The sequence below is a fragment of the Corylus avellana genome, chromosome ca4, assembly GCF_901000735.1.
Source record: "Corylus avellana chromosome ca4, CavTom2PMs-1.0".
Classification (NCBI taxonomy): Eukaryota; Viridiplantae; Streptophyta; class Magnoliopsida; order Fagales; family Betulaceae; genus Corylus; species Corylus avellana.
In genome coordinates, this window is record NC_081544.1 from 2,001,378 (window position 1) to 2,013,027 (window position 11,650).

The 11,650-nt window shown below is 38.7% G+C and overlaps 2 protein-coding genes and 1 long non-coding RNA gene across 3 annotated transcripts in view; 2 read left to right on the plus strand and 1 right to left on the minus strand.

The window, feature by feature from the left end:
- The window catches only part of LOC132177209 (abscisate beta-glucosyltransferase-like), a 3,754-nt gene extending 2,586 nt beyond the window's left edge, over positions 1–1,168 (plus strand). Inside the window, exons 2-3 of the mRNA XM_059589461.1 lie at positions 5–532; positions 736–1,168. Of these exons, the coding sequence (XP_059445444.1) occupies positions 5–532; positions 736–987 (780 nt within the window). The 3' untranslated portion in view covers positions 988–1,168. The remainder of the gene's footprint in view (positions 1–4; positions 533–735) is intronic.
- A 1,898-nt stretch (positions 1,169–3,066) lies between these two features.
- LOC132179657 (uncharacterized) lies at positions 3,067–3,997 on the minus strand. The gene is made up of 2 exons (XR_009439948.1): positions 3,693–3,997; positions 3,067–3,296 (listed from the first exon to the last, which is right to left on the minus strand). It is a non-coding gene; the product is annotated as an uncharacterized LOC132179657 (long non-coding RNA).
- A 4,797-nt stretch (positions 3,998–8,794) lies between these two features.
- On the plus strand, positions 8,795–10,555 carry LOC132179417 (scopoletin glucosyltransferase-like). The gene is made up of 2 exons (XM_059592144.1): positions 8,795–10,078; positions 10,282–10,555. The coding sequence occupies exons 1-2, from the start codon at positions 8,846–8,848 to the stop codon at positions 10,531–10,533; spliced, it is 1,485 nt and encodes a 494-aa protein (XP_059448127.1). The 5' UTR covers positions 8,795–8,845; the 3' UTR covers positions 10,534–10,555.
- Positions 10,556–11,650: the final 1,095 nt, after the last annotated feature.

The following is an 11,650-nucleotide window of genomic DNA, read 5'->3' on the forward strand; positions in this document are numbered from 1 at the left end:
TGAGCTGGAGCCGGCTTATGCAGATCATTACAGAAACGTTTTGGGAAAGAAGGCATGGCATATATGGCCGGTTTCAGTGTGCAACAAGGAAGCTCAAGATAAAGCTCAGAGGGGGAAACAATCCTCTGTTGATGAACATGAATGCCTGAAGTGGCTTAATGCAAAGAAACCCAATTCAGTTGTTTATGTATGTTTTGGAAGTTTGGCTTACTTCAATGATTCTCAGCTGATGGAGATTGCAATGGGTCTTGAGGCTTCTGGGCAGCAATTCATTTGGGTTGTGAGGAAAGAAAAGAATGGTGGAGGAAAAGAAGAGTGGCTGCCTCAAGGATTTGAGAAGAGAATGGAAGGTAAGGGTCTAATTATAAGAGGTTGGGCGCCCCAAGTTTTGATTCTTGATCATGAAGCAGTTGGAGGATTTGTGACTCACTGCGGCTGGAATTCAACGTTGGAAGGAGTCACTGCAGGGGTTCCCATGATCACATGGCCTGTGTTCGCCGAACAGTTTTTTAATGAGAAGTTGGTGATTCAGGTACCATCGTTAAATTATCACTTATCTCAAAAGCTTAAATTTTCACGTATAATATTTAATTGAATGTAGGTTGAATGATGGTGACAGAAGTTCAAACTCAGGATCTATCTCTTCTAATACCATGCATGTTAAATCACCACTTATTATATAAGCTAAATTTATAGAAAGAGGTGAATTTAGTCATTTAATTTATATTGTAACAGGTACTGAAAATTGGAGTTGAAGTTGGGGTTGAGCGATGGGTTGATGGAGATGATGAAGTGGGGGAAGAAAATATAAAGAAGGAAGCAGTAGAGAAAGCAATGAAGCGAATTATGGTGGGTGAAGAAGCAGAGGAAATGAGAAGCCGAGCCAAGGCACTCGGAGAGATGGCAAGGAGGGCTGTGGAAGAAGAGGGATCATCTTACTCTGATTTGAATTCTTTGATTGGAGAATTAAAGTCACGTTGCCCTTGAGATGCAAGCAAATTAACGATGATATGCCTTCTATTTTAATTATCCTTTACAAGAGTTTATCCTTGTTGGTGTTTGACTGTTTGTTAGTTGTGTTTGCTTGTTATTCAATCCTCATTTGGTAGATATTGTCCTAAGATATTGGGATTAATATTCCATTTTAATTTCTGAGCTATTTGGCTAATTAAGCTGTCTTTTTTTTTTTTTTTTTTTTTTTTTTTTGGAGCAAATGAAAGTACATCTCATTGGAGACAAAATTCATAATAATTTTTCTGCTCAAATTTTTAGTAATTTTGATAATAAATGTGAAAGAATATTTATGGGGTCCACCTGCTTGAACAGGTCTTAGCCGCCCACTTGCTGGGGAAAGTGTGATCCAAGTCCTGTGGATTGGTAGGTTTTTATTCCTATCTGTCAGTACAATCAAGTAGGGTATGTAGTTTTTTTTTTTTTTTTGGAACCAAGTAGGGTATGTAGTTGGAATGTGGGCATGGAGTGCAGGAGTGCCCATGGTCACATGGCCGGCGTTTGCTGAGCAGTTTTACAATGAGAAGTTGGTAACTCGGGTGCTTAAAATTAGGATCAGTGTTGGTGGCCGACGATGGGTTTTTGTGGGAGGGGAAAACATTGAAAAGGATGGCATAGAGAAGGCAGCGAGTCGGATAATGATTGGGGAAGAAGCAGAGGAAATGAGAAGCAGAGCAAAGATGCTTGGAGAGCTGGCAAATAGGGCAGTTAAAGAAGGTAGATCGTCTTACTTGGATTTGAATGCTGTAATTGAAGATCTCATGGCGAATGGTTCTTGATACTAGGAAGAAAAAACAAATGTAACAGGAAGGTCTTAACTTTTATGTTCTCTGTTTGAGCTGCTGGTTGGACCATTTCATGGAGAGACTTAGATGGGGCCATGTCATCACAAGGGCTAGGACCAAGGCTGGGCTCACACATGGTTGTGTGGGCTGTTTCATTGAGAATAGGACGTGAGCTATCCCTGTCCAGAACGGAACCCATATCTTCACACGAGCCAAGGTTGGGGCTGGGCTCACAATTGTTTGTGTGGGCTGGTTCATTTAGAATAGGATGTGGGCTATTCATGTCCAGAACAGAATCCACATCTTCACAAGAGCCACGGATAGGGTTGAGCTGGGTTGGCTAGTATTTGTGGAATGAATGTCACTAGCTGGCGGTCTGATATACGGTGAAGTCATCCAATCACTAAACATGCAAATCCCCCTTGAATCGGAGCATCATCGTGGAGACAAGCAGGCTCGGTAAAGGGGAGGACACTCTCATCAAAGACAACGTGGCGTGAGACATAAATTCTACCATTAGGAGGATAGAGACTTGTAGCCTTTGTGTTTGGTGCTATTGCCAAGAAACACACACGGCAACGATTTGGGAGAAAGTTTGTCATGCCGATAATTACCAAGGTATGGGAAGCATTTACAACCGAACACCCAAAATGTGGAGTAATTTGGGTGTTTCCCAAAGAGTCGAAAGAAAGGTGAATCCATGCCAAGATGAGATGAGAGCGTTCTTAAGACGTAGCTCAATCGGCTGAAATCACGCATAATAAAGCGAAGGTCACTAGTTCGAATTTTTCTCCCCTTTTTTGTGCAGACATGTCAAAAAAAGAAAAAGAAAAGATGAGATGAGAGCAATCTATTAATGAGAAATATGGCCGTAGAGAAGCATTATACCGAAAAACATGATGGCAAGTGTGCGTGAAACATCATAGTAAGCCCATGTTAGTGATATGTCAATGCTTGCGCTTGGCATTTAGGGGTGTCAACCCGGTTTCGGTTCCCGTTATTGGCTAAAACCAGGAACCGGAACCGGAGTACTCGGTTATTGATTTTGGTAAACCGGAACCGGGTAACTGGTTCCCGGTTAACCATTATACAATAACCGACTAGTTTTCTGGTTATTCAGACCGGGTAACCGATTTTTAAAAATAATTGGATTCTGGGGCCTAAAATAAGCCCATTTTTTTTTAACATAGTTGCCCCATTTTTTTTTTTAAAAAAACCTTTCAGCTTTCACCATATTGACGATCTTATTTGTGAATTATTGCATTTGAAACTTCATAATATCAAATTAAAAATCAAATTTACAGTAAATTGAGATACATTTATGTACTTAGAAATCAGATGAACTATAGTACTACCCAAAGTTCCACTCAGCACAAACATAAGGACCGATCCTGAGATGAACATAAAGCCTAAAGGCCAGCTTGCTTCACCAGGTTGATAAATTTAACCAGATAATAAAGGCCAGCTTGCCATAGTTCCCCTCAAAGTAATACACTAATACTACAAAAAATATAAGAACGAAAATTCAGGCAACATAATTCGACATTTCCAATACTTAAATTTAGGCAACATAACGAAAAATAAGATCAAACCCAGATCTGGAAACACAGTTTTTAACTATTTTGTGCAACTATAAATTAAGATTTCAAAAAACGACAGCTTTTCCGTTAGCGAAAATAACAAACCAAAACGACAACAATCTAGAAAGCATCCAGAACCCTCCACGAGAACCTGAACTCAACTGATTTACTGCGAATCAGAGTCCAAAAACGTCCCCGCTTCGGTGTTTCCACACAATAAATCAAAGCGTAAATCAAAAGGAAACTACCAGTATTGAACTGTAACAACACTAATCGGAACTCTAGACAGAAAATGATTGAACACGACAGATCTGACCTTGGATTGGTGAAATCGGGGCTTGGAATTAAACGGATCTTGGACTTGGAATCGGCGATTTCCGCTTCTTCGAAGCAGTCTCTCGGTCAACGAACAAGAGAAATGGGGATGAAGGGGGGAGAGAGAGAGAAAGAGAGAGAGGCGGAAGAGTGAAGACAAGAGAACTGATGGTGGATACCAAGGTATTTTTTGAGAGGCGGCGATTTTTCCGTATTTTTTTTGGCACCCCGACTGGCAGTACCATACTGTTCGGGAGTTTTTGGGCAAGCAAACTGATGGTGGATACTAAGGTCGACTAAGTAACATGCAAGACCCCCATCACTAAATTCGCCACCTTCGCCACTTTGAAAAACACGAATTTTAGTACGAGTGAAATTTAAAACCGCTTAACCGTAACTACTAACTACTATAACCGTTAACTGCTACCTTACTAACTGCTAACCGTCTAAGCGGTTGTGGTTAGCAATTAGTAAGTTTTTGGAAACCATTAACTGCTAACCGCTTTTTTTAAATATATATTTTTTATATAATATACAACAAATAAGTTGTTGTAGTATAGTAGTAGTCATTCCCATCTTTCATGTGTCGAACCCGGGTTTGACCCCACCCCAACAGTGGTTTTTTGTTTAGGTTTTATCTTTTTAGTTTTTATTATAAATAATATTAGAAGTGCAAAACGACGTCGTTTTTCATTTTTATAGATTCATCTCTTAGTTTAGATTTTCTAACCCTAAACCTCTCTTTCTAGCAGCTCAGCCTCTCACTCCTCTCACTTTCACACCTCTCACTCTCACTCACACCGTCTCTCGTCGCTCTCTCAACTCGCTGTCTCTCGTCAATCTCTCAACTTGCTGTCTCTCGTCGCCAAGCAAGGTAAGTTTAGTAACTTGATTTTGATTTTGGTATGCTTACATCATTTACACAAGAGAAATGCTTGACTTCATTAAAAAGTCAATCTTTTGGCCATTTTAATCCAAGGTGGTATGGCCAATTTTTCGAAAATCTATTAATTTATTGTTTAAAATCTATTAATTTTAAAATTGGTTATGCCACCTAAGATTAAAATTGCCAAAATATGAATTTTTTTAATGAAGCCAAGCATTACTCTTTACACAAGAATATGAGGTTAAACGTTTATTTTTTGATTTCTTTATCTTCTTCTCAGGTGGTTGGATAGTACATTGACTAGTCCATTACCTTCTTATCTTGGCAGTTTGCCAAGCTTACATGAACTGTATGTAGCAATATCTCACTGTTTGGAATTTATTTCAATATTTCAAGCACTAGGTTTTTTATTTTGGGATTTCTTCAATTTCTTGGATTTCTGTTTCAATCTGCACATGATTAGCATGTAGGGGAACATTATGATTGTTTATGAATATTATAGGGTTACATTTCATCACATTTGTGCCCAAATTTCACCCCAATCAGATTTGAGGGTTTGATAGATTTTACATATCATGATTATTATTATTATTATTATTATTTTTTTTTTGTATTTAAATCCAAGTTTCATATGAATTGTGTGGTGATTATTTCTTTTTATTTGGATTTTAGTTTCTCTGATAGATTTGATTTTAGATTTTGGAATCACATAGAGATAAAAAATCTACGGATCCGTTTTCTTAGTCCCTGCAACACAGATGCACAACAAGTGTTTCTTTGTTGGATTTCTTTTTCTTGATCTGTTTCTTTGTTGTTTACATGTTGCTTGGATTATGACTTAATATTATGTTTGAGTGATTAACTACATGAATCTTTGTTTTGATAGGGGCTTTGTTAGCAGATCAGTGAGCATTGGATTAGCAGAGACCTATAAGGGACTGAAGAAAATTACAGTTAATTATTATGGCTAAGGGATATATATATGTTTGAGTGTTCATGGGATAAAATTAAGATTGCTAGTAGATTATTTACAAGGTTTTTGGAAATTTTATTTGTATGTTGAAATGCATTCATAGTAAACTAATGTAAATTTGTGAAGTATTTTAGATTTTTTTTTTTTTAATTATTAATTACTATTGGGCTCCTTTGGGCTAATTTGATGCTAAAATGGCCTTGAAAAGACAAAAAGATGGAAAAAAATGTTTAAAGTGAGCCCAAAATAATTCTCAAAACCGGTCCAAAATTAGCCCAAAATCGGCAAAAAAAAAAAAGCCCAATAAAAAAGGCAAAAAAAAAAAAAAACGGTTAGTAGAAAAGCGGTTAGCCGGATGCGGTTAACCGCCTCTCCGGTTAGCGGAGGCGGTTAGTAAAATTTACTAACTGCCAAGGTGGTTGCGGTTAGCGGTTTTAGCCACTAACCACTAATCACAACCGCTATTTCACCTCTAAATTTTAGCATCAAATTGGCAAGTGACAAATTTCTGAAAATGAACAAAGCACTCAAATAAATCATATTTGTGGGCAAAGGATAGAACCATGTAAATCGCGTATAATCGTCAATAAACACAGCATAAAACCGAAATTGCTCTTTTGATCTAAGGGGAGGAGCAGGACTCCACAAATCACAGTACACTTTATAAAATGGTGACTTTATTGAAGCATCAACCGATAGAAAGGGTAGTCTGTTGGATTTTCCCATTTGACAACTAGTACAAATCTTTGATGTTTTATTTTTTGAATCAATGGAAACAAGGTTCTTATGCCGCAAATGATCAACAATTCGCTATTGGGGATGTCCAAGTCGCTGATGCCAACCTTCGCCGTCTATTCTCCTTAATCGCTGTGAGAAGAAAGCTGCAGAGCTTCCATTGAGAGCATACAGACCACCTCGTCTACTGCCTGTAGCTACTATGCAGTTGGTTGTCATGTCCTTAGTCACAAAGCCATGCCCGTCAAATTCAAATTGAAAGGGATAATCAGGGGTAAGCTTACTAACAAATAACAAATCTTTCTTAATATCTGGGACAAGTAAGACATCGTTTAATTTAAGAGAGGAAAAACTAGAACCTAGGGTGGCTTGCCCAATATGGGTAATAGGTAGACTTTCTCCATTTCCAACCATGACTCCATATGTGCCATGATAAGGGATGAGAGAATGTAAATTACTTGGATCACCTGTTATGTGGTCTGTAGCCCCGGTGTCAAGAAACTATGTTGAGTCTTGATTATCTTCAATAGTCATAGCTGCGAGTGCTCGAGGAATATCATTTGAGGTGAAGGCATGATTGAAGCGGTTGAAGCAGGTTAAAGCGGTGTGGTTCCGCTTTTTGCAAATCTGACAAGTGAGTTGCTCTTCTTTATTGTTGCCTTGGGAAGAAGCAGGGGACACACCCTTGTTAGCATGTGTAGGACTAAAATTCTGGCGCTTTGACCCAAAGAATTGACCTTGGGTAAAACCTTTTCCATTAGAGTTAAAGCTAGTAGGACTATTCTTTTTCATACCTTTATAATTGTGGTTGTTGGCACGTTAGCCCACAAAAGCCATTTGATTGGTGGAAGTGTTGGCATGGTCCAACTTGAAACGGACAGTGTGTGCTTCCAAAAGAACAAGAACTTCTGCATAAGGAGGAATGGGTGGCCTGAGCATGGTGTTAGTGAACATCTCATATCCCTTGCCAAGATCACTAATCAACCCGAATGTCTTCTTATGATCTGGGATTGGTTTTCCAATTGCAGCAAGATCATCACACACGGTTTTAAACCATCGCAGATAATCTTGCAGGATCGGAGCCACGTTGAATAGTGGTTAACTGCTTCTTGAGTTCAAGGTGACGATCATCTAAGACTCAAGTAAACGCATGCACCAATGAATTCTAGATTTCTATCGCGGTGTCGAGTCCCACCACAATGCCAAGAACATCTTCCGACAACGTAGCAATCAGCCATCCTTTGACCAAGCGATCAGTTCGACGCCTTGAAGGAACGTCGGATTCGAATCTTGGGTATCTGATGCCTCTGATGTTAGGTACCTTGGAGGCGCCTTGGTCTCACCCATGATAAATCCCTGTAAGTCATAGCTTTCAAGGATGTAGAGCATTTGGGTTTTCCACCTCAAAAACTTAGTGGAGTTGAGGCGAAGTGACACAAAATTAGCGACATTTTGTGTCACTGGGTAAGGGTATGGTTCAGCTGTGGTTGATGATTTGGTAGTGGGCGACATGAGGAAAAGAGACGGAAGACGATGTACTGATCTTGTTACAAGGAAGAGAAATGAAGATGTATACTCTCTATCTCACCAAAAGCACTGATACCATAAAAAGGTTTGAGTAACTCTATCTCAAGGTGATGATAGAGAGTAATTTCCATTTCATTTTATAGGGACTGTACATTAGGTTATACATGGTAAGAATCCCTTGGGTCAATCTTCCCAAGCAAGACGTACGAACAATATCTCTATGAGACAACTATAAAGAAATAATCATAAACTGAGGGAATCACATACGTAATATACATAACACAAATATCTCTAAAAGAAATATCCAATCATATTTATAGAATCAAGGATCCATTCACGAAGGTTGTTGGCCTTCCTTATCAAAATGATGTGAGCTATTCATGTTTGTAGTAGGGACTGGTGCGTTATCATGGACATCAATTGTTTGCCGTCAATGAAATAATACCCACCAAAAATTATTAACAATGGGGCCGATCGAGTTTGAAAAGAAAAAGATAACAGCTCATGATTTATGTGATCTCGAGGGTACGTAAGGGATCAGTACTCCATTTGTCACGAATTTACATAAAATGCATGTTAGTACAATACAATCTTCTTCCTCATCACTAAAAAAAAAATAAAAATTAAATAAAATTGAAAAAGAAAAAAGAAAAAAGAAAAAAGAAAAACTACAACCTTGCAAGTCAAAAGGCAGTCAGTCCAATAAGACTACTTCCCTTTGCTCCATGTGACATTTTTTTTGTTTTTTTTTGCGCTTTTTCTGGGCTGCTGCATGCGACATTGATTCACTGCCAGTCGTTACTCAAGATATCCGACAAAAAGATCCGCTATACTTTTTAGTGTTTGTACGAGAAATCCGTTGAGATGAATATAACGCATAAAGAATCCGAAGAATTATGGGTTACATATATTCAAATCAACAGAAAATATATAGCCAAGCCCAAGTTGTTTATTTCCAGCTAGCTCTCCTCGTTATCATCAATCATCATCTTCTTCTGCTGAAACTAAATTTAAATTGGCTTTTCCGGGTGTGATGGCTAGCGAAAATTCTCAGCTTCACATACTCTTCTTCCCTTTCTTTGCCCCTGGCCACATGATACCAATGACGGACATGGCTAAGCTATTCGCAGCGCGTGGCGTGAAGGCAACCATTGTCACCACCCCTCTCAACGTGCCTTTCGTCTCCAGAACGATTGAAAGAATCGAAACTCACGGCGGTGCCACCGCCACTGCCACTGCCGCCAAGGTTGATATCCAAACGATCAACTTCCCGGTTGAAAAGGCTGGCCTGCCAGAAGGATGCGAGAACTTCGAATTGCTGCCTTCCCGCGAAATGTCGAGCAGTTTCCTCAAAGCCCTTGCGGTGCTTCAAGAACCATTCGAGCAGCTACTCCATGACATTGACTACCACGCTGATTGCCTCGTTGCTGACATGTTCTTTACATGGGCAACCGATGCTGCTGCTAAATTTGGTATCCCAAGGCTTGTTTTCAGTGGACACAGTTTTTTCTCCACGACTGCTTGGGAGAGTGTGACGCGATATGAACCTCACAAGAAGGTTTTATCTGATTCTGAACCTTTTCTCATTCCTAATTTTCCTGGAGAGATAAAGTTGACGAGTATGCAACTACCGAGCTTCATTCGGGAAGAGGTTGAAACTGACATGACCAATGTGTTGAAAGAAGCTGCAGAAGCAGGCATGAGGAGCTATGGGATTGTTGTAAACAGCTTCTATGAGCTGGAGCCGGCTTATGCAGATCATTACAGAAAGGTTTTCGGAAGGAAGGCATGGCATATAGGGCCAGTTTCAGTGTGCAACAAGGAAGCTCAAGATAAAGCTCAGAGGGGGAAAGAATCCTCTGTTGATGAACATGAATGCCTGAAGTGGCTTAATGCAAAGAAACCCAATTCAGTTGTTTATATATGTTTCGGAAGTTTCGCTTACTTCAATGATTCCCAGCTTATGGAGATTGCAAGGGGTCTTGAGGCTTCTGGGCAGCAATTCATTTGGGTTGTGAGGAAAGAAAAGAATGGTGGAGGAAAAGAAGAGTGGCTGCCTCAAGGATTTGAGAAGAGAATGGAAGGTAAGGGCCTAATCATAAGAGGTTGGGCGCCCCAAGTTTTGATTCTTGATCATGAAGCAGTTGGAGGATTTGTGACTCACTGTGGCTGGAATTCAACGTTGGAAGGAGTCACTGCTGGGGTTCCCATGATCACATGGCCTGTGTTCGCCGAACAGTTTTTTAATGAGAAGTTGGTGACTCAGGTACCATCGTTAAATTATTACTTATCCCAAAAACTTAAATTCTCATGTATAATATTTAATTGAATGTAGGTTGAATGACGGTAACAGAAGTTCAAACTCAGGATCTATCTATTCTGATACCATGCATGCTAAATCACCACTTATTATATAAGCTAAATTTATAGAAAGAAATGAATTTAGTCATTTAATTTATATTGTAACAGGTATTGAAAATTGGAGTTGAAGTTGGTGTTAAGCGATGGCTTCAAGGAGTTGATGCAGTGGGGGAAGAAAGTATCAAGAAGGAAGCAATAGAGAAGGTAGTGAAGCGAATTATGGTGGGTGAAGAAGCAGAGGAAATGAGAAGCCGAGCCGAGGCACTTGGAGAGATGGCAAGGAGGGCTATGGAAAAAGAGGGATCATCTTACTCTGATTTTAATTCTTTGATTGGAGAATTAAAGTCACGTTGCCCTTGAGATGCAAGCAAATTAACGATGATATGCCCTTTTATTTTAATTATCCTTTACAATAATTTATCCTTGTTGGTGTTTGTTAGTTGTGTTTGCTAGTTATTCAATCCTCATTTGGTAGATATTGTCCTAAGATATTGGGATTAATGTTCCATTTTAATTTCTGAGCTATTTGGCTAATTAAGTTGTCGTCTTTTTTATTTTCAATTTCTTTTTCGGGAGCAAATTAAAGTACATCTCATTGGGGACAAAATTCATAATAATTTTGCTACTCAAATTGTTAAGAATTTAGATAATAAATATGATATAATTTTTATGAGGTCCACCCGCTTGAACATGTCTCGGCTGCCCACTTGCTGGGGAAAGTGTGATGCTCGTAACGATCCAAATATTGTGGATTGGTAGGATTATATTCCTATCTGTACAATCAAGTAGGGTACGTTGTGGGACCATATTTAATGAAGTGGAGGTCACTAGTTCGAATCCTCCTCCCCCCTTTTGTGCGAACATGTCAAAAAAAAAAAGTAGGGTACGTAGTTGGAATGTGGGCGTGGAGCCCAAGACGTTTTGTGTCGTGCCACATTGGACTAGCTTATATGCCTTTGTCGGCGGTCTTATTTACTTGGAAAATGTTGGGGGTAGTATAAGTTTTATTAAAAATTAATTATAAATTGATGTGTAGGTTATAATTGGTGAAATAATTAATAGTGCATGGTTGACTAGATTTTTTACTTAATTATTTTATTTTAATTAATTGTAGACTCTTACGTTACTTTGTAAAAGACTTTATAGTAAAAGTTATAGTACTACTAGCACTATTATATTTACTTTTCTTGACTTAGTATGGGCTAAAGTGGGATAGGATGCCAAGGATTTTATTGTATTTTTATAGCATGTTAATGTAAGTGAGAATATGTATGATATTTTGAAAAATATATGTGAGAATTTAATATTTTAAGGATACATGTTAGTTTAGTAGATTGAATTGAAATAATTTCTTCCAAATCGTTTGTTTAAATTTTCCATCATGTTGATTGGGTCTAATCTTGAAGGACTTGAATAGCATTTAGAAAATCGTCTTCACTGACTATTACAATAAAGAGACTACAAGTCTAAGGAGTTT